The sequence below is a fragment of the Astatotilapia calliptera genome, chromosome 3 (assembly GCF_964374335.1).
Source record: "Astatotilapia calliptera chromosome 3, fAstCal68.1, whole genome shotgun sequence".
In the NCBI taxonomy this organism is placed as follows: domain Eukaryota; kingdom Metazoa; phylum Chordata; class Actinopteri; order Cichliformes; family Cichlidae; genus Astatotilapia; species Astatotilapia calliptera.
This window is the reverse complement of record NC_137424.1, coordinates 50,298,544-50,321,634: the sequence shown is the minus strand read 5'-3', so window position 1 is coordinate 50,321,634 and position 23,091 is coordinate 50,298,544. Positions and strand designations below refer to the sequence as shown.

At 42.1% G+C, this 23,091-nt stretch overlaps 2 protein-coding genes across 11 annotated transcripts in view; both read right to left on the bottom strand.

Annotated features, from left to right (window-relative positions):
* Positions 1 to 917: 917 nt before the first annotated feature.
* On the bottom strand, positions 918 to 11,709 carry LOC113019100 (cysteine and histidine-rich domain-containing protein 1). The gene is made up of 11 exons (XM_026162622.2): positions 11,400 to 11,709; positions 10,813 to 10,862; positions 10,674 to 10,730; positions 9,469 to 9,623; positions 9,070 to 9,173; positions 7,337 to 7,389; positions 4,341 to 4,411; positions 3,755 to 3,857; positions 3,172 to 3,291; positions 1,994 to 2,056; positions 918 to 1,547 (listed from the first exon to the last, which is right to left on the bottom strand). The coding sequence occupies exons 1-11, from the start codon at positions 11,461 to 11,463 to the stop codon at positions 1,113 to 1,115; spliced, it is 1,275 nt and encodes a 424-aa protein (XP_026018407.2). The 5' UTR covers positions 11,464 to 11,709; the 3' UTR covers positions 918 to 1,112.
* A 3,582-nt stretch (positions 11,710 to 15,291) lies between these two features.
* LOC113019101 (phosphatidylinositol-binding clathrin assembly protein) overlaps positions 15,292 to 23,091 on the bottom strand; it is a 109,960-nt gene continuing 102,160 nt past the window's right edge. For 8 of the 10 annotated variants that reach the window (XM_026162624.2, XM_026162629.2, XM_026162627.2 and 5 more), the window contains one exon: positions 15,292 to 21,779. In XM_026162624.2, coding sequence (XP_026018409.1) covers positions 21,765 to 21,779 — 15 coding nt within the window. In that variant the 3' untranslated portion in view covers positions 15,292 to 21,764. The remainder of the gene's footprint in view (positions 21,780 to 23,091) is intronic. The other 2 variants (XR_013902840.1, XR_013902839.1) reach the window with 2 other exon arrangements.

Genomic DNA, 23,091 nt, shown 5'->3' with positions numbered 1-23,091 from the left:
CTTCTGCAGCACAAAGGAGGGAGCTAATCGTAGCTTCTGCAGATTTATCCACTGCACATCTGGGACGTGAATCTCTCGTTTCACCACATCCCCAAGCTGCTCCATTTTATTAGGATCTGGATCTATGGAGGCCATATCTCAATCTAAGTGAACAGTGAACGTAGCTTTGTAAGGTGATGTGTTACCGTGCTGGAACAAGTTCCAGAAGTTTTGGTCGTTGTTTAGATAACATCCTCTAATAGTACACCAACACCACAGCAGCCTTATAGAAGCCGGGATGGAGTGATGCTTTCTTGTTGTAGTAAAACTGGGGACTCATCAGACGAGGCAACATTTTTCTTATACTGTCCAATTTTAGCAAGCCGGCGTGAAATGTAGTTTCAGTTTCCTGCTCTTAGGTGACAGAAGTAACTCCGACTTCTGGGACTTCTCCAACAAACTCCCGCATCAAGGAGGCATTTTCACTCACAAAACTACCCCTGATATTTTCTCGCCTTGTTTACTAGCCACGCTTGCTCTAAACAATTAGCCCACATGCTGTATGTTCTTTGTTTGGCTGTAGTAAAGCCAGTCGGTGAGTAATACTGTGTAGGCTGCTCTCACAGATGTACAATAGGCTTATAATAATGAAAACAAAGTGTGGAAATACAATTTAAGTATGACTCATGAACTAAAGTCTGACCTAAACTGTTTTATTTACAGCACCAGTGGATTAACTAATTATTCATTACAGGCTTTTGAAAAAAAATCATTAATCTTTCTGCTTAAAGCCCAGGGGACTTGTGATGGATATCAAGTCTTTATAACATTGATCCAGCTATTTAATCTGTATGAATGTAGCCAACAGTGGTGAAATGCTACCAGTCGGTACACATACAAAATGAAACAACACCCCCCACAAATGTAAAACTAGAAACTGACATAGAAAACTTTATTTCTTCTATTGAAGGTACAGTTTTGTCTTTACATCATGTTTTCCATATCGTGGTCATTTAAACACGTCTCATTGGGGTTTGTAGTGAGTAATTATTATTTCAGAAGTAAATATGTCCTATGTTATAAAAATCTCTTTTGATTTTCTATTTCTAAACCACAAAGAAATCTAACATTTCTCACTCTAGCTCTGGCATGTCTTCATATCCTTCCTCTTCCTCCTGCCTCCTCTGCTCTTCTAGCTTCTTCCTCTCCTCCTCCGCCTTCATCCGCTCCTCCAATGCCCTCTTCATCTCCTCCTCCACCTCCTTCCTCTTTAACTTCTGCCTCTCTTCCTCCTCGTTCTTCTTTTGATTTTCGTCCTTCTCTGCCTTTTTATTCTTGGGCGTGTCATAGGCCCACTCCTCGTCCGAGTCACTGATGTCGTCATCATCGATGTCCCAGTCGGGCTGGTACGACTCGTTGGATTCGATGAACGGGTCGTCTGCGGGCTCGGGCTCAGGTTTGTAGTTCGGGTCCTCCAGTTTGCCCCAAGCCACTTGGTCGGCCTTGCGGAGGTTTATCTCCAGTTTAGATGGGACCATATTGACCGAGCTGTGCTTTACGTTGATCACCTGCAGGTAAGAGAAATTCAAACTTTGGATGGACAACATTCAAGCGCAATCTAGTTTAAATGTGTTCATCAGAAACGCGTGAACTGATAACTAACTAACCACGGGATAAGCTAATGATTATGATCACGGTTATATTTTTAAGAAAATCTAGTTGCAACTGATTTACTTATTTCTAAACTTCAGATTATGTTTAGGTGTTCACAGCACTCCACTGCTGAGGAAAGGTCCATCCAGCGTAGTTAGTCGGACACAAAGTCTTTATCTACCTCTTTCTCTCCTAAATACTTTTTTCCAACCACAGCCAGCAAAACCTGCCAAACAAGAGTCGGGCGCTTTGTGTGCTCACCATCCTCAAACCTCAGTCCATTCACTGATCTTTGAACATGAGCTCAAATGTTCCAAGTGTAAGTGGGAAAGGCGATTCCCAGCAGACAGCAGATACTTACCCCCCAGAGGTGGAACTCTTTCTTGAAAATCTTATTGTTCTCAAACTGGATTTGACACGAGAGCTAAAGAGAGGACAGAAGACAGAGAAACGGTGTAGGTCTTATTGCATAAATGGGTAAATATACAAATCTGTTAATGAAAAAAAATCTTGAGTTAGACCATGATTATTAGTAGGCTACTGGGTATAAAATTAAAATAGCACTTCTTAGTAAAATTAGTAAAAAGCTTGAAGACGCTTGGCTTGTCTGTCCTTTTCTATGGTTTCGACTTCCGTAATCAAAGGTAGAGTACAACCCTGTCCACATCTAACAGTTCAGTTATTGGACATCGCTTTTTTGCTCACAGTCGGTCAATGCACGTTTACACTACTCTCCCGAGAACCCCTTCGTGGTCACTTTGGTCGCCTGAGAGAAGTTTATCGGTAATGGTTATTTCACCCTATGTCGCCACATGTCGCTGAGTTTCATTGACTTTCGATGCTCTCTGGTTGCTACGGTGTTGCTAATATTTTTGTTTTTTTATTTATTATTAGCAAAGTTAACTTCATGCATGCTCAGTATGACCTGAAACTGGCGATTGAGCTCATACAGTCACCAGGCTGCCACTGTGCAGCATACAAGGACCAATCAAATTTCTTTTGCTAACAATGAAGGACTTCAAGAAGTTGCAGCAATCAAGTTGTCATGGTGATGCTGAGGGTGGCTGCGTTCACTCGCAGACAGATTGGTGACAGTTTGCAGTGAATGTGAGTCAGTCTGTTAATGAGTGCAACTTTTCTATGACGCATCTCTTTGACCTACGGACGTTAAAGCGCTGATGTACAAAAGTAATTTAGTAAAACCTGTTACATAAATGCAGTCACTCTAATACACAACATACACATTGCCATCTTATTGTGGTTGATAAATTATCTACATGTGCATCATAGACCCTCTTAAAAATCACTACAATCTCAGAAAGTGTTACAGGATTGTCATAAATGACTCATTTTTGGACCTCAACAGGAAGTTGAGCTAAATCTCATTAACACCTGTTACTGTGCTGAATCCTGATTTGTTAACAGTTAATTAAACCACAAATTATTAGAATAAGCTGCTTATTAATGAGGTTGTCTCATTGCAAAGTCATACTAGATCCAACCACATACGCTGTGCGTTGTCTGTTTCATTAAACTCACCACCGTCCGGTTGGCCTCTATGCTGGAAAACTCTGGGTTTGCGTTCTTGGCGTAAATGGTCACGACGACGCTGTTGCCAGTCTGATGCCAGTCATAGCGACACGCCACCTTCTTCTTGTCCTGCAAACACACACGTGAACCCACACACACCGGTGAGCTGCACAGCCAGACTGCTGCGAGACCGAGGAGCGACTCGAAGGCTGATAATCATAGTTATCAAATCTAAATCAAAACATCCCAATGAAAGAAACCTTTTTATTCCTGCCCTGGTTTGAGTGGTTGGATTGCTTTAGCGCTCTTCAAGGACATTTGAATTTGTGGTAAACATGATTTGTTTGACTTGAAGTTTGACTTGTTTTTTGTCTGCACTCACAGATAAATCTTCCCACTCAAGTCTTTGTTTTATAGTGATCAAAAGGACGAACAAGTGAACTGTGCACGCAAAAATAGGTCACTTTAAAGCTTTTTTTGATGTTGTTGTCAGCCCTTGGGATCTGTTTTCCTTTTTCTCTGCAAACTTTGATCCGATCCCCGGTGTCCCACCAGCAGTTTCTCTAGTACATTCTCCAGGTGGTGCATGTACCTGCTTTGGGACCCAGCGGTGTTTCCCCATGGTGCAGCCCTTCTGGTCCAGGAAGGCGTTGAAGTCTGTTGTCTTGATGCAGCAGCAACTCCAGTACTTGTACCTAAACAACAACAAAAAAAGAAAATACAAAGAAATGGTCACAGTTTGTAAGAAACAAGCCGTGTCATCCTGGAGACAACAACAACCCTACGTGATCCCCATGAAATGAGACTAATTCAGGTTTTGTTAGGAAGCTCCCCAGCAGTAGGAAGCCCAGCGTTACACTTAATGTGATTTAAAAGCAGCGCTTGCAGTTTATTTACTCTTAAAGTCTGTTTGTAATGTTGCAGATTTGCTTTAATTACCAATCTTTAATTAACTCTCTTATCTCGACGTGTTTATGTTTCTTGCTTTGCGTGCACGGCCTTCAGTTTTGTTTTGTTTGCGTCCCTCCTTTGTAGAAGTCAGCTAATTGTTGTTTTTGATACGAGCTATGCAAATAAAGAATGTAATTACGGTTTTGTTACAGTGGATTAGACTTGTTTTTGTTAAAAAAGAAAAAATCTCCAGTAAACAAGTGGCAGGGTAGAGTTTTTGTTCTTACCCCTCGTGGAAGACGGGAGCTCCAGGATGGTGGGTGCAGACCTCCATGTCGGTCTGTGGTCCTTGGTAGACCTAAACACAGAAACATAGCACACAATGCAAAGACCATCGGATCAGTTATGGGGACGTTTGATAATATTAAAGATTTAGGCATAAAAGATAACGTTTTTCTTCCATTTTTAACAGGGCGATGTCATATTTTCTGTCCAATAAGCGGCGTTCAGCCATATTTAATTGTAAAGGCAAAGACCTTGAAGGGTGAAGTGAAAGGATAGCTCCCTTTTATGTCAGCACTGTTTGTTAAATATAAAGCAATTAAAGTTAAGGTCATCAGTTCGTTCGTGAATCATAGTACCTTCATAAATAAACATCAATCCTATCCTCAGTCCTTTGATGGGAAGAACTTCAGGAACAGAGTTCATTTCATCAACAACCTTTTTTGTTTTTGGAGGAAAACAGTATAGTGATACAAACAACAAAACGGTGACTAAATAAAAATGAGTACACAAGGAAATCTTCATCTGCCTTATGACAATCAAAGTAGGCGAGTAGTAGCTTCGATTTCTGTCCTTTCAGTGACGTTGTTGGCTCGATTTCATTCAAGACTGGTCTGTTGGTCCTCCTAAATTTATAAACTCAGTCTTCTCACCACATCTCAAAAATACTGATGATTTAGTGACTGCGCTGTTTTCTTATAGTTCAACTATAGGTGACCATGAAGGAAATCAAACTGTACGTAAGCCTTCTTTTCTTGTCCTTAGATTTCTAAGATATTATCCGATGATTTCATCGTTGCCTTGATGTGGCTCATACGTTTTATTGATCCTAGCAGGTTAAAGTTCATGATCATTTCTATATCATTGCCTTCTATGTCGAAGGTGGCACCAGTGTAGTTTTTAGTTCAGGACTTATTTAAATTAACACTTATTAAATATTAATTAAGGTTCGATCATGTGATCAAACTGAATTACAAATGTGGATTGCACAACACTGGACAGTATATTTCTTCATTTCCATTTAATACTTGTACAGCTGCTGTTATTGTGTATATATATTTATATTTCTTATACATTCTTATATATTTCTATACTGTGTATTTGTGTATTTGTGTATTTTGTTGTACAGTTATTTTATTTTCAACTTTAATTTATATATTTTATTTTATTCCTTCCTATTTAAATTTACCCTTTTTAATTTTCATATTTATTTCCTCTCATTCATAGCCTTTTCTTTTTTCTTTAGGTCACGAGCAGTTGTGTAAGCATTTCACTGCATATCGTACTGTGCATGACTGTGTACGTGACAAATAAAATTTGAATTTGAATGGGTTTAAAATCCAAAAATAATTTGAAAGTAAAACTAAAGACTTAAAAAAAAAATCACCTGTGAACGTGAAAGCTTGGTGTGGTTTGTGAACTGTGATGTTTTACTGTATTTAAGAGGGTTAAAGGTCAAAATGATGTGAAAACACAGAAGCGATGTGTGTGTCACCACTCAATTCTCAGTTTCTCCACTCACTGCCTCCATCTTTGGTGACTGATAGTGATGTTGCACTCTCAACCCCTGGGTAAACACTTTTGATCACAAGTCAAGTGGTGGAAGGTAACCAGTCTCCAAACACTTGCAATCACGCTCAGAGAGACTGGTTAAGGTTTACGAATAACTACCATCCAATTTATAAATGCAGACAGATCACCAGCATGTTGCCATCAGTCTGAGTGGTCTTTCTGCAGTAGGTGACTGGATTCAGCTGGCTGCCAACTGGTTATATTCCAGTTTACGGTCAAGACTGCCAAGCACCGATGTCATCTGGCAGTTAAATCTCCATCCTGCTGCAGCTATTTACAAATTTGTGTTTCAGATCTGTGAGGTTCTGTCCACACTCTGGATTCAAGTATGAATTTCTGTGTATGCAGATGGCAACAAATTAGCCATTTTCACTCATTTATCACAGTTAATTGCCTGATTATCACAAACAGGTTGCATGTAATTGCCAACCTGATAACTGATAACTGATTACAGACCAACTCCGTCTTATTGCACTTTTATCATCGTCTTGACGCACAATTATTTTCAAGCAGAGTATTTATAGTTTTGTGCTCAGGAGTACAGTAGCAATCCCATATATCCTTATATTTTTATGCTGCAAAAAGAAAAGAAAACATTAAAGTAGGTAGAAGCCTTGCATTCACTAGTCCATTAAAAACGAAAAAGCAATCACTGGGCAAACAGCGCCCCCGATACCTGTAGCATACTGTAGTTATAAGGAAGCAGCATTTTTCATAGAGTTCTAGTAAATATGAAAAGTCAGTCAACTGTTTGGAGGCTTTACTTTTGTGTGTTTTCTCTACATTTGAGGAAACAAAGAGCTGCTACAGTTAGTACCAGCTGATATGTGTTGTTGCCTGCTTTGTGCACTAGATGGCGCCCTTAATAAACTTTACAGAGGCTGAAGCAGAGGCTTGATGGCCTGAACTCAAACGAAAGCGCATCAGTGAGGCTGCGTTACTGCCTGGGTGCATCTGAGGGGGCCGGGTCAAGTTATTACAAAGCTCCAACGCCGCTCCACTATGTCGTGTAATAAATGGTTAAGAAAGCTGCCACATGTGTGTATTATGATGACTACTTTAGTGTGAGTCTTTTAAAAGTTGTTAAGTCTCAGCTTTAAGTAGTAAGTAAGTAAAATTTATTTATATAGCGCTTTTCACAGATGAAAATCACAAAGTGCTTTACAACACAGGAAATGGAAATATAAAAACAATACAACAGTAAATAAAACAATGTAAAACAATAAAACTATAAAAACAGCATAAGAAGAAATTAATCAAATGCTTTTCTAAATAAAAATGTCTTCAGCTGTTTCTTAAAAGAATCAGTGGAGTCCGTGCAGCGAAGAGACAGTGGGAGAGAATTCCCCAACCGTGGTGCCACAGTCTGAAAGGACTGATAAGCTCAGATTCAGGCATTAAATCACACAAATGACAAAAAGACACTCACTGTTTTGCATCCTGCGTTTTTGCAGCGGGTCCCGCAAATAACAGCCTGACTCTCTGTTGGAAAAAACAAAAACAGAGATAAGACACTAACAAGTCCAAGTTTTATTCTAACAGAGCAGTGAGAGTGCACGCAGCTTTGATGTATTGATTTGTGCTGTACTGAGATCAAATTATTCTCAGTGTGCAGACATTTTTTCCCCTCTTTTTCAGAAACGTGCGATAAAACTGGAAGTGTGCAGCACATACTTAGAAAAAAACTACACTTGTCATTTGACGTGAAGCTTACACAGCTGCTGCTGAGGTGGTGGAGGGCGGTGAGAGACTGCATTCCTGATATTTTTTCATTGTATCACTCTGATCTGGAGTAAGAGTGAGACACGTGCACTCCTGGATCCACGATAAACCCGCCTTACCGGCTCATTCTGACTTTAATTGAATCTGAAAAGTTTACTTTTCCCTAAATGAGAAACACCTGCTAGTGTAGCATCAATATTTCAAACTGTTTCCAATACACGTCGACTCGTCTTTCACAGATATCGATTTGACTGCGGCGCCTCGCTTACTTTGCCTCGTTTAAAGATTTACGCACCCGATTTCAGAAAAGTCTCAATGCAGAGCTGATTGTTTTGAAGAAAGTTTATTTAAGTGACTTTGAGGTTTTTCCCACACTAACATCTCTAGAGTTTAGAGAGAATGATGTGAAAGAGAAAATCCAGGGAAAAGCAATTCACAGGGAGAAAATGTCTTGTTGACACCTGAGCAGAAAGATCAGTCGACTCAAATAACCACACTCGTCACAAGCAAACTATGCAGAAGAGCATCTCTGAACGCACAACACGCTGAACCTCGAAGCAGAAGACCACGCCAACTATCTGCTGCTGTCAAGTTAATATGGACCAAAGTCTCTGAGATGTTTCCAGCAGCTTGTCGAATCTGTTCCAGGAAGAGTTAAAGAAGCTGTGAAGGCAACCCAGCGATAACGAGGTGTACATTTAAGTACTGAGCTCAGAAAAAAGGTCAGACTTCAGACTGCTTATGGGTCTGTATCACATCAGTCAGCACGGACATCCCTAACATAGCTTCAGAAGCCCCGCCCACCCCTTCTGTTTGTGAAGGAGGTTGGCTCAAAGCAGGAAGCACAGGGATTATTTTGAACTGTGAATCATGCAAAGCTGCTCTATCAGAGTTCAAAAAGTTAAAGTTTCATTTCTCTGTACCACCCCTGAAGAAACAACACTGTAAACCAGGGGTGGGGAACTCCAGGCCTCAAGGGCCGGTGTGACTCGGACCCGGCCTTTTCTGTCTACGTGGGCTGGGCCCTTCAAAGACCGGCCCACGCAGCGCTAGCTCAGTAGGTAGAGTTGTTGCCGCATGATCGGAAGGTCAGTGGTTCAAATCCACTGCACGGCTACCCTGAGGTACCCCTGAGCAAGGTACCATCCCTACACACTGCTCCCTCTGCAGAGGAGTAATTTCCCTATGGGCACTAACACATACACATTACACATTAGAGGGCCGGAAGTTCGAGGCTGTGAAATGGGACAGTCTAGGCTTCAGATTCCAGGCCTCTGGAGAACTTCAAGACATGTTGAGGAGGTAATGTAGCCTAAATCAATTGTGTTGGATGAAGGACACATCTAAAACCTGCAGGACACCGGCCTGTGAGGCCTGGAGTTGCCCACCCCTGGAGTAAACGTTTGTTGTGATTCTTTTAAACGGTGAGCGTTTGTGTACCTTTCTTCTCGTTCTCTCCTCTCTTGCTGATGTCCAGTTTCTCCAGCGCCTGAGCCAGCGACGCCGACACCTTCTGGGGAAGTTTGGTCATGGGCTCGTCTGAACTGTGCACGCGCAGAGAAATGAACACACACACACACACACGTTACAACAGAGAAATGAACACACACATACACAAGCATGAGCAGACTGACACACAAGAGTTACGCAGTGAATAATTTATTCCAGCCGTAACCTCACGGTGACCCCCGTGACCTCCCCCCCCCCCATGACTTCGCTGCACAGATAAAGCAAACAGGGACAAACACACAACGTGACAAACTCCAGCGATCACACGCGCATCAGAAAAAGGTGGATGCTGATATAAATGAGAGCTGACTGCAGATCTCAAACACACACCTGGGTCTCTCCTTCTGCAGCATCTCTGCAGATTTGGGGCCCTGATAGATTATCTCTCGGCCTTCGGCGTGTTTAATCTCGCCCTTATCCGACGACACCTCGGGCCTCAGAGGCTCCTGGGGTTTCACGTCGCTGTGGCGCCCGCGGGTACAGCCCTGTGTTCAAAACCACACGGGTCACTTCAGTCATGCTCAGGTAACGAAGCTCTGGATGAGATTCCAGATCCCACATACCTGATGAAACCTTTCACGCTCCTGTGACAGCTTCAGTTTTTCGGTTCTTATTAGTTTGTTGCTTTGTTAAATACAAGTCATTTAAGCTCACACCAGTGACTCCAACCTCGCTCATCTTGGCAGAAAAACATCAAACATGCAAAATGTACTTTTTTGCTCTTACAGTGCAGAACTGATGATACTGATACAGAGTGTGTAAGTATTTGGTAACAGCTGAAAGAAGGTACACAATATTTTTGTACTCACGTTTTTGTTTTCATTGATTGTTTCTGTCACAAAAATGTAAAAGATTCAGGTAATTAACCAAACTAACTTGAAATTTTGAGATAAGTCGATATTTTGAGATGATAACCTGAAATTGTAACTTGCGGAGCGCAAAACTTTGAGGGGCAGACACGAGCTTCCATACGTTAAAGACCAATTAAATATATTGTGTACATGCAACTATTACCAGCAAATAAAAGTTCAGTCTTCGCTCTGTCTGGAAGAATTATTTGTGTATTTATTTTATGTATTTACCTTTTTCAGTGGCTAAATCAACCTCCCATATTGGTTTTTACATCTTTGTGTACGCTCTTCATCTTTAAATGCCATCTGCATGTCCTGGGCTGAAGATGAAACATCCTGATAACTGGGCAGCAAATTTTCAACATAAAACAAACATAGATTTCCCGCTAATTAAGCCTTCACTCATCATTCAGAGCTAACCTCTCCGTCCTGCATGATTAAGCTCATTTTAATGGTTGAAAAAGTATCATACTTCATTACAACACTGGGGTTTTAGTTGGTTTAAAATAAATGTTGGAAATGCCTGACACTAACTCTCATTAGGTTTCACTCCACTGCTTTTGCTGCCACCTGATTAAACGTTCATCAAAAGAGCTCCATGTTTTCTCCTAATTTATTCCCTGTTTTTTTGGTACTTTCACCATGACAAACACTTCTGGAGCGTGGACCCTGAGCTTGTATTACCTTGATGGAGAGAAACTCAGAGAAGTCTGTCGTCCTTTTCCTACAGCAGGACCAGCCCTGGAGACACAAACAAGCAAACATGTGATTAGTGTTGAGTTTTATTCTCCCACTCGAGTCAGACTCTAAGAGGAGAGTTTACCTTCAGTGCATCGTGGAAGACGGGGGCTCCCGGGTGGAAGAGGCAGGAATCTTTTAGAGTGGAGATAAAGACAACATGAGTCTGCATATAGACACTCACTGAGACCCCAGCTGCTCACAGGGTCACTGCAGTGTGGAGGTGCCGTGTGTCCCTTATAAGGAAGGAAGATGGCCGTCTCTCTCAGCCACGCTGTCTCAGACTAGACCGTCTCTCTCACACGGACACAACTTCTACTTGATGTCACGCAAACCAGCGCGTGATCAGTCAATCTGTCACGATCACAGGTTCACACACTGTTCATGTTTAGTGCACGCAATCTGAATTTGAATCGAGTCCCAAAACATTACATTAAAGTAAAACTATTCATGGGTGCTCCCTTTCAAAATAAAAGTGCAGAGCTCCTTTTAAAGGTGGCTGAAAATTTAGACGTCATCATCATCATGAAGGAAATTCTGTTTCTTCGGACAACCTACAAGTGTCATCTCACACCCAGTTTTCTTCCACTTCAGCTCCAGGTCTTTGATAACAGGATGACTCAGAGTCGCAGGTTTAAAGTAAAGGAGCAGACACATGCAGGAGGATCTTACCATCCTTGTTCTTGTCGGGGTCAAACTTCTGCCCACAGCCTTTGTTGTAGCACAGCAGAGCCATGTTGGCCTCGTGGACTGCGATGTCTTCTTCTTCACTGTACAGTCTGCACTCGTTCGCTTGCGTTTAGATATGTTCCTTCACACCGGCCGTGTCTCCAGGTCTTAATGCCTCGGTCGGGTCTCCAGAAGTTTCTCCAGCCAGGCAGAAAGGAGAGATCCAGAAGGACTCGTCGCCTTGTGGAGAAGTGAGAGATAGAGAGGGGGGTCTCCGTCTCTCTCTGGTTCAGGCCTGGCTGAATGAAAGATAAAAATAGCAGCTCACCTCCCTCCTACCCCCACGCCCCTCTCGCAATTTACAGCTGTCAAAACTTATCTGGGGGTGGGGGCTGACATTCCTCCCGGTGAGTGTCGGCTGTCACAAACAGGCCTGCCGCGGCCCGGCAGCAGCCACAATAGGACTGACAACTCCTGGATTTCCTGTCACTCTGTGCGCTGGATCCACTGCAGAGACGGCAAACCAGTGCTCGAGACGCTGACAGACATTTTAATTCCACCCTGTGCTGAAACTTCCTCAGCGCTTTTAAGGTGATTGTGTTCCACATGTGACACTGAGTTAATAACTGGTCTTCAGGGAAGATTGTCCACAACACTTTGGAGCCCGCCTAGTTCAGGGACCCCTAAACTCATGTGACACGAAGCCATAGGAAGGGAATACTTAATCCCAGTGTGTCCCAGCACCATGCCACTTCTTTTGTGTATATTTGTACCTCCACAAGACTACAAGACCAAAGCACAGCGATTTAGGCGAACTTATGGTGGGCTTTCATTCGTATAACATTTTGAAACTGGGTTTTTTTTTTTTAACGTGCTAAAGATATCAAGAGATGCCATCATGAATGGAAGTGCAGAGGATTTACAACAAAGTGCAAACCACTGGTTACACTCAGGAACAGGAAGTCCAGACAGATGAAACAAACTTGTTTCCAGTGCGCCACATCACCCGTCAAACATGGTGGAGGTGTTGTTATGGCATTGGCACATATGCGAGCCAGTAAAAGCAGGTCTTGAGTACTCAGTGACGATGTGACTGCTGACAGAAGCAGCAGGGATGAAGTCTCTGCACACCTCACTCAAGCAACTCATGAGTTTCTCAAGATAAAGAAAGAAAACTACTCCAAATCAGTCACCTGCTCTCCAACCAACAGAGCAGCTTTTTAGTTACTAACCACAGGCGGAGAGACCCACAACCAACCAGCAGTTAAAGGTCTGTTAGATCATCTCAGTGGAGGAAATGCAGCATCTGTCGATGTTCCCGAGTTTTAGAGTTCGGGCTGTGATTGATTGCAAAAGATTTTCATCCAACTATTAAAAACAATCCTTGTGTTTAAAATGAGTTTGTTTGTACAATGACTTTAATTAAAGTCGGCACTTCAATCACATCCCGACTACAACAAACTGTCCTGATACTTATGGACCTAACTGCATCCGTGTGGCAGCACAGCCTGCTCTCACATCTCCCTGACAGGACAGTTAATTCAGCTCAGGCTAACACGGTGCAGAAAGGCATTTATTTATATGCCGGCCTTTTGTAGTTTGCTCCTAAAATATCTTTCATCCCGGGCACACTGAGACAAACTGCCAGCGACTCCAGGCGACAATAAATTATTCACTCGAGACAAAACACTGCTGTTTGTCAGGCACAGGACTTTTTAAGTGATTTATTTCCTACAAAGAATCAGGAATAAGAAAAAACAAAAAACCCTGAAATATGACCCAGTGTATCAGCGGCAGCATCAGCGAGCAGCCCTCGATGTGATTGTGGAACAAATGTGTACAAACGCTTTCATTATTCAGGGCTCAGCGGGAGTCGGGAGGTGGGAACACGTTGCCAAATCCCTCGCTGTGGGAGCGTTGATATCATGGCAGACAATGGCGGAGCAAATCAGAGGCGTTTCACGCTAACGTGTAGCAACAAGAAGAGATTAGAGGTATAGACTGTAATCAGACGTAAACAAAAAAAACAACAACTATAGGAACTGGAGAGGAGCAGAGGCTGGAGGTTTCCCACGGTGTGGGGATCTTTTGAGGCTTTACTCAAGTTTGTTTGCATCTTTTCAGTGAGCTTTAAGCATAAACGTAGATTTACCAGAATAATGAAGACGTTTATTGTCGTAAATGACATTTATACGGTGTGGTAAATGTTTTCTCAGAGGAGTTGGGTACATAATAAAAGAATGCTGAGGAGGCAATGTGAACTAAAGGGAAGAGTTTAAACGAATGCATTGCAGATACGCAGTGACGCGAGGATGCTGCAGGCTGAAAACAGAAGGTTTAACTGCATTGTGGCTGGTTAGCAGGATTCAGCGGTGTAGAACAAAGAAGAGGATAAACATCTTTTAAAGGTGATCATGTGGCTCAAACTAACAGTTCATTTACTGACACTTAATAAACCCACTCTGACGTCCCCCAGCGTTTATAGGCTGTGTTTTTTTTACCCATCTCATACTTGAAGGGAAACACTGGGTTTTCTGCACAGGGTGCTGGTAAAGTTATCCAGACAGCAGGCCATACTGACCACAAACACATGAAAAGGGCAAAAAACATGATTGAGTGACTGTTAGCAGCAGGAATGCAGTTTAATCATGTATAAGTTTAAGACTTAATTCAGTTTAAATGTTACACGTTTTAACCTGTGCATAACTACAGACACTGTAAGCATGTTTATTTCTGCTGTAATTTACTCACTTTTGGAGTAAACCTGACCCGGTGGAGGAATAATAACCACATGTTCACAAAGTTTGTCTGTTTCCCCCCCTTATCTCTTCAAGATGATCCCAAACCGCTGCAGTAATGATGAGGTCCGGGCACTGGGGAGGCCAATCCATGACTGATAGTGTTCCACTTTGTGTTTTTACTGCACTGCCAGTGTCTTTGGGATCATTGTCATGCTGAAAAATAAAGGCAATCAAATGATTTCCAGATAGTGGAAATTTTTATGGTCGATCAAAATCTGATGGTACTTTTAAGTATTCTTCACAGCCACCTGCACACCATGCAGCTAACAGCTGTTTGGAAATCACTTTGTTGGTGCAGAAATACTGTTTTATGTGTGTCAGATTGTGCTGTCTTTGACATTTTTATAGATTTAACTGAAGAAATTGGGACAAATGATGCATTCTTATGACAGGGTGCTTTTAACAAATGTGTTATTTGCCAAGTCGTGTCATGTGCAGACAAAACACTGCTTCATCTCTTGAGTTGTGCATGTTTTCTGTGCACACAGCTCAAGCGTGCAAATGAGGGCTGGCTCAGGACTTTTACACAGTACAGAAAATGTACATTTTATCAGTGACGTGTAGCATATTTTGCGCTGCATCTGTGCCAAAAAATTATTCGCAGTTAATTTGGATAATGCATTTAATGTGACAGGATCTGATCTTATATCCACGTCCCCTGATTTAAAGCCCTTAGATGTGGTGAGTGCACAGTAACTCTCCTGCATCAGCAACGAATGTTGACGGTTCAAGCCTGCAGCTGGAGGCAGATGTAAGATTTTAATGTGTGCCTTTGATTAACGACAAACAGTCCATTTTCTTCAAATAAACACGCTCAAAAAGCGACCGCCGAATCTGCCAGTCTCGATCAAATTTAAGAAGATCGCTGCTGGTAGAAAAACTGCTGAAATATTTAGTGGACTGTTTAAAAATCTCACTTAAAAAAAAGAAAAAAAAGTTGCGCAATTAAGAAAACACATTCTCAAGCCCTCGGGGTGGCGCAATTAAAAATCAGAAGCTGAGCCGTTTGACACTCGGAGACCTTGAATGGTGAATATTTTCAGAGTTTATAGACTTTCCGACTGTTTGAGTTAAAAGATCACAAAAACACTCGCTTAGGAATGAAAATGACTTTTTATTTCTTTCAAAAAAAAAAAAAAATAGAGAGAGAGAAAACAAGTCCCTAGAATAAACAAATATACTGCTGTAAAATAAAAGCCTGTGATTTTTTTTGTGTTTTTGTCAACTGTAACATCTGTTTGCCTTTCCATGCTTGATACAATCCATATATTTCTGCTTTAAATAAATAGAAAACATGTACAAAGAAAGAGATGGGGGGGAGGAGACAGAAGAGGAATCAGAGATTAAAAGCTGTACTCTGCTCCGAAAAACATTTGGCATCATTGTGAAACTCATGGCTGATCCTGAAGTACGGGGCAGGTCTGCAGCCCTCCAAAGATTTCTGCATCGTCTGTCTGTTCAGCCTGCCCCCACCGAGTAGCAATCATACCTATATACTGCTGTAAGAACACTAATATCTTTCAAGTTCAGAAAAATAAAGAGTAAATGAAAATAATGCAGATTATGAGTATGTCTTTAAGCTGTGTTGTGAGTGTGAAGGTGTGCATTTCTCTATATACAGTATAGTGAGGCAGCAATCCGAGGGTTCTTACCAAAAAACAGATGTAGAAAAAACAGAACGTGCACAAGAGATCATCGACTCGACACACCGACTCACCGACACAAAAATGGGGGGATTTACCATCGAACAGCCACTCTCTTTTTGCTCGTCTTCCTTTTCTTGGGGGGATGGCGGCAGGGGGGTTGACTCTGCTGCGACCCACAGGGGACGCCGCAAACCAAGCAACTAATGTGAGATCTCTGGGACAAGTTCAACCGGGTGGTTACAGCGGCCAAACATCTGTCAGTCCAGACAAAGCGATGAACCTGCCCTTGCGCTCAGATAATCCATCCGCCCCTTCGCGCTGTCGGGGCCGTTTAAAGCAGCAACGACAACAACAACAGGAGGGAATTTATCATGAGCACCACCGCTGCGACTGTCATATCATGCTTTCTTAAAAAATCCTTTGCAAGGGTGTGTGTGTGTGTGTGTGTGTGTGTGTGGGTGGGGGGGGGGGGGGGGGGGGGGGGACAAGAAACACCAACAACACAACCATGCACTCCCCGAGAAAAAGAGAGATGGCTCGCCAGAGAGGAGTCCGCTCGCTCAACACCTCAGCAGACGTTTTAATATGACATCAAGGTTTATCCATGTATCCTCCTCCACTTAGATTCATGCTACAACAATGCAGACAGGCGGCAGCAGCTTTTTTTTCCTTCTTTTTTTAAAGTTGAAAGAAACTTTGCAACGTGGCCACGAGGTTCCCCAGGACTGATCCCAGCAGGCTAACAGCAGAAAACAGCGGTCGAGGCGGGAAAGTCTCAGCTGTAAATGTGAGAAAGAGTCTGAATTTGAGGGAAGGTGAAGCACTGAATAAGGCCCGCATGCTTGGCCACACCTTATGTGATAAAGCCGTAAAAACTATTGGCAAGTTGCACTGACGCTAAAGGTGGCGAGCCAGCAACGGAAAAACCACCGCGGCCATTTTTTCTGAACCCACTCAATCTTTCGACATCGGAACATTTTAAAACCAGTCGAATAACCTGATCCCAACTGGCAGCAGTAGGTTCCACTCAGAGAAAGTAGAACAAAAATAACAAAAGAAACGCAAAGACTGCAAAGATTACATTAAAGCAAACAGTTAACCTGATTTCACCTCCACGTCCTGGCTCTCATTTTACCCTTCTTCATTTCAAAGCCTAATGAGACTATTACAAACTTGTTATCAATCATCAGATCTGCAGTTAGACCTCATGTGATTTATTACTTTATCATCCAGGGCTATGATGACCTGATCCTGGATCAGTGCCACGCAAATCAAGCAGCTTTTATTTGTGAAGTGTCAATTTATCACATAAGATTAGAGACAGTAAGGCAGCTGTCCTAGAATATAAAAACGGTCTCATATTGGTGCCAAAAAAAGGACACATCCATTAACAAAATAGTTTTCTTTTTAAAGCTGGGACTCAAAAACACAGGTGGCCCAGAGGAGGGGAAGTTTTGAAGATGGAGAAGATCCAAAGAGTCCATATTTAGGACACAGGGAGCATCAGGAACATCCAATCACAGAATTTATCGACTATTTAAGAACTCCAGGTCCAGCTGCTACTGTTCGCAGGCTTAGAGTGCAGCCAAGATATCTGGATGAATCCTGCTGTTGTTCTCTACAGACCTGCGCGCAACCAAAGCTCAAAGGAGATTGGAAAACAGAACTTGTACTACAAGTTGAAACCAGAAAGCTTACGGCAGCAAAGACCTAAAGATTCTGCATAGTCGTATTTGTTAGAAGCCGTAGATAAGCTTGAGGTACGTCTCTCCAGCCTGCAAGCCGGCAAACATAAGCACGTTTTTCTTTGACTGTTGTGCAAAAAGGCCAATATGCCACATCTCGAAAACAGATTTACACGCAGTGGGCAAGCACGAACAAACGACGAAATCCAAGACAGAAACGAGGAATTCACTGGTGTAAAAAACCAATAAAAAAAAAAACCAAACAGATTAAGTTTCCTGTGTTCTGCTCGAAGATCACTTGTGGCAGTTACTACGTCGTTGAGATTTAAGAGGTGTGCTCAACCACTGGGTACGAATGACATCCTTCTCTGCGTAGGTTTGCAAAGACATTTCGGTGCCTCTCCGCAGAGCTATAATAAAACTAACAGGGAAGAGAGCTAATATCTCGATCAACTGTCCCAGTGATCAGTGGACTCACTACTTTCCATAATTTTCCTAAGTGCCCCTGAACAACAGCTGGTTGACTGACAAACCTCCCAGTCACAGCTGACATCTAAGTTCCAACACTTCTTGGACTACATACTTCACTAGTTCTAGAAAAGCACCATTTCAGCTCGCCCACTTGTAACAAAACACCTGGATATTCAAGCGTCGTGTGATTCGCCGTCGAGGTCCAACCGGAGACACTCTGTAGGCTGCTGACATCATGACTGGCAAATATGATTGGAGATGGAGGGGAAAAAAAGATGAGGACCTCACCTACCAAACACTGCAGAGATGTTAAGGAAAAGCTCGAGAACTACAAAGCCTGAGAGCCGGTGAGAGGTTTAATCTACTGCTAAAAGACTGAGACATCAAGAGAGATAATAGAGCTACAGTTACTGGCGGAGAAGAGGACGGGGTGGGAAAACCTGCTGTGGGAGGTCTTCCACAGGTTTCAGGGGATACTATGAAGAGAGGCTAAGCTAACACAAGACTGCAACAGGAAGCTTCTAGAAGCAGCATCTATCCAACAGCGACAGGGATGAGTGGACAATCTAGACAGAAACTGGTTATTATAGCTATTTTTTTACTTACACATATCTACACATACCAACAGTGACAAACAGGCTAAAGAAGCATCCTAGAGAAAGACCAACTGGACCAGACAGGCTGAAGCGAGATTGTAGAGACTTCACAGCAGAGTGGGCGATGAGTTTGATACTGGACAACCACTGATGGCTGGGATGGAGATGCTGGACTGAGATCGGGAATGGTACTAAAAAAGCTTCAAGTTCATTGTTAGAATGGCAGGAGAGTAACCTTGAGTCTCCCGCCAAAGTGGCTGGTAGATTTGACAAACCTATTATGTTGTAAAACCCTAAACTACTTCTACACACTTCAAATCTTCCTCAACTTTTTCATACCGGAAAGAAACAAAACCCCCAAAAACAACAGCTCTGCTACGGCAGGATAGCCACTTGAGTGCAACATTTTTGCATGTGCATTTTTGCAACAAAATTTGACTTTATAAAAACAAATCAAGCCCATTTTGTGTTAAACATATCGGATCAAGTCTGGCTTTAAATTTGACCCTCAGAAATAGCCCTCGATGAAGAAAAGAAAATACGTACACATAAATGTGTAAGGATACACGTGGACACGAGAAGTCGTTATGCATAAATACACCCACAGTCAAACTCATGGGGATGGATGCTTTGGCTGAGCTGAAGAGTCAAATTTGATCCCCACAGATTCTTGGAACCACTGAGCGAGGGAGACGCCACAGGTTCAGTGTCGCACTTACAGCCACTCACTTTGATTCAGTGCAATTAAAAGTGAATTCAACTTGATTCAGTAACATTTAACTCACTCTGTGCCGCTGTCATCGATCACTGGCACATACTGTGGATCTGCCAAAAAGTTGTACCTAATGAAACAAAGCTCAAATCCTTAAAGACTGGTTGATGAGCTGATGAAGAAGACAGGAAAAACAGATACACACAGATAGATCCAACTGAGGCAGAAAGTCAACAAACCACAGGCTAACAATGCTAATTAACAGTGAGAGATTAAACAAAAATACACTTTACCTATTCCTAAACTGACCACCAAGTTGAACACAATGTACAGTTGGAGGTCTCGTCACACCAACGTTTGACACAGCAAATGTCTGCTAATTTTTTTAAATCAAGTTTAACTGTTGTGATCTTTGATAGAAAACTGTTGCCACCAGGATGTGTTTGGGGGAGAAGGGTGGTTCTTCTGAAGCCTGTTAGAGCATTTATTCCTGTACTGCTGTCTAACATTTATGGAATAACTAAACTTAGCGCTAACCCTTTCAAAAACCTGAAGGAAGTCCGGCCTCCTTCGTTCCGATGCCCTTAAAGTTCTACATTTTGGACTACCCTTTATTGAGCTCAACAACAAGTTTGAGAGTCAATAAATAACTTTGAGCCATTTTTTTGGAGCATCTTTGACTTCAGGGTCTAACTTGTAAAAGTCAAACTCAGGTGTAAGACTGCTCCTCTCCATTGGCCCATCACAGCAGCTGCACCTTTATTCCAAAGTCAACAAACCACGGATATAATTTCTTCAAAGTTGTCCTTCAAAATTCAAGGATGTTGCAAACAGCGACCATGATTAAAATTAGTCTTAATAACTCAACATTTTGAGTAATGCATCTCGAAACTACAATATACGCAATTCAAAATTTTGAGATAGCCCAGAATTTAGTCTCTTTTGGGCAGTTGTTACATTTTGTCTGTGGTAGAAACAAGCGTCCAGTCTCCTGATGCCCTGGATGATCTTTTATTTTTGTATGTAGTAATGGGAGTTTTCGTTTGAAAACAGCACTGCTTAGTGACTTAAGGAAAATTGCTAATGGTGCAGCTCTGGATAAGTTTAACATAGGCCAACCTCATGCTGTTGTAACTTATTAGCTACGTGCACAATTCCTTTCCTTACCGTTTCTCAGAGTGAAAACTTCAAAATACTACAGCTGTATTTTCAGTAAACCTTTAGTTTACTGTCTAACAGATCTCTTTAATCAATGTATTTAATTTATTCAACTAAATTTCTATTTTTTCTAAAAATTATTATAAACTACCCACTAGAAAAACAAAGGATAACAAAAAAAATCCCAAACTACCAAATTACTATCTAACTGCTATTAGCTTAGTTTTGCTGTGTCACTTTCTGGTGTGACTAGGCCTTAAAACATAATTTCATACAGTGCTAGCATGCTGTGCCTGCTAGCTCCCATCTTTCTGTGTGTATCTGTAGCATTACGTGGAGAAAAACAATGCTGTATGAGTAACAAAGACTTTAGCTCAAAACCCTTAACAACAAACGCTCAATTACTATTAACAAATGCTTCAACAAATCGCTGTACAAGCCCCGATAACATTCAGGAGAAGTTGGCGAAGAAAAACTGACAGAAAAATACAAATATATCCCAACAAAGCGGAAAATTACAGGAAACACACCGAAGAGGATTTGCCACTAAATCTCTTGCTAAGTGGACGGTTGTGGACGCAGACAGGGAGCGAGGGTGGGGATGGAGAGGAGGTCCGTGGCAAAGGTATTGTCTGAAACAACTGCTGAGCACACACGCACACACACACACACACACACACACACAATAAAACAAACACTTGTCTTCTCGTAAGTGCTCCAAAGTTGCCGTTGCAGGCGAGCAGTGACCCACAGAGGACAAAATAGCACCAGTATGAAATAAAGCTAATTCTGCAGCAGAGACTCTCACAGCAGTCAGACACATTTAGCCTGACTGAAAACTAGAGGTAGGATTTCCTGAATCCCCTCTTCCCTCCTCCCCGTCGTTCTCTCTCGTCCTTATTCCCTCTCCTGAAACATCACTCCATCGATAGGAACACAAATCAGACAATAAACAGAGAGAAGCTACACACACACACACACACACACACACACACACACACACACACACACACACACACACAGGTGCAAAGAGTTGTTTCAGACAACGACCAGCCAGGATAACATCTTCCCCATCGAACCCCTGCCATCGCTCAGTCCATCCTTTTCGTTATCTTCTCTTCCTCTTTCCAACTTGACTTTTGGTGTCAGCCCGGTTATCTTGTGTCAGTCTGTCGTTTCAGCTTGAGCAAATCATCCTTCCGTCCATCTCATCATCATCCTCTTGTGTTTGTTTATGCTGTTTGTTTGTTTGTTTGTATGTATGTTGCTTTTGGCACTCTGCTTCCCCTCCTGACTGGATTACATAAACTGCATCTAAACAGACAAAGAGAGAGAACATGACAGGAGAAACGGTTTGTTTTGATCACAGAGAAGCCCTCTGACACTCTGCTCTGACCGCAGTAAAGAATTTCTCAATGGGAAATTACACAAAAAAAACTGAGGGTGAGGAAAAATGGCAAGATAAAACGAGATAAAAAAAACAATACAAACAAACTTCGATGAAAAATACCAGCATTTCTAAAAATTGCTGAATAATTGAACTTCCCCGGCCCTCTTAAAAGCTATCAGATGAAAACACAGTTGACCTGGTGATCATTCTTTACCCTGTCTTCTATGCATTTGTTGCTTTTGAGATGACTTTGTGTGCTAAATGTTATTTATGTACTGCTGGTTTTGTTTTCAACCAGTCTGCCACTCTCAGGTTTTCTGTGGGTGACTCAAGACGACACATCAGTGTCACAGGTTGGGAGGATTTTCTTTAGGGAATCAGGGGAAAAACAAACTTTTTTTTTTTTCACTATTTTTCACAAACTACCTGTGCTTGTCTTTCTATTTCAGTGTTTCCCTTTTACAGTCGTGTTGCAAATTTCTAGCCATCCAGCATCCTGGAGTCACCTCTTTAATGTTGACCTTAAATCTGGTGTTGTGCCCACGAGGTGCCCATTTTCACAGAAAATATGCCTCTTTTCTACTCGTACCTTCTCAGCTCGACTTGACTTTTACGATTTTCAATTACGTGGTAGTAGCTGTTACTTTTTAGTACCTGATGGGCCGAGGTTCCAGTCTGAAAATGTGAGGTCAACAGACTGCATGTCATCGATTGGTCACTCAGTAGCGAGATTGAAAACAAAAACTGCCATTTTTGAAGCTCTGCAAGGACTCAAATGGCTCCACAAAAACCAGAATCGTGGTGTCGAGTCTGACAAAAAGCCATAGACCATCAACACCATCACCTCGACGTCCTCCATTGTTGCGTTATGATTGCGACGCTTATAAATGTCATAGACTTGCGGAAGCGTTGCTATAACGACCCAACACATATTGAGCTGGTACTCAATTATAATGGAAAACAACTGAAACACAGTTGATTCAAGTAAAGCCAAGTAGGTACCAGTGGAAAGAGGCATAAAATGGATGGAGCTCCTGGTCGTGTACAGTGAGGCCAACGAGGAATTTAAAATTCTTAAAATTTTCATTTTAATGTCTTTTTAATGGACACCAGGGGCTGATAACTGGTTCTAAAACCCCCCCCCATAAAACAAAACACAAAATCCACAACCAACTCATAAAACCTCATAACTGATAAAGTGTCACTGATCAAAACAGAAATCTTGGTAAGAGCATG

Excerpts from the sequence above, each read along its gene's own strand:
- LOC113019100 (XM_026162622.2), bottom strand. The coding sequence starts at position 11,463 with ATGGCTCTGCTGTGCTACAACAAAGGCTGTGGGCAGAAGTTTGACCCC. Across the intron at positions 4,412-7,336 it reads AAAACGCAGGATGCAAAACA|GTCTACCAAGGACCACAGAC; the intron begins GTGAGTGTCTTT and ends TTCTGTGTTTAG. Across the intron at positions 1,548-1,993 it reads AAGAGTTCCACCTCTGGGGG|GTGATCAACGTAAAGCACAG; the intron begins GTAAGTATCTGC and ends TCTTACCTGCAG.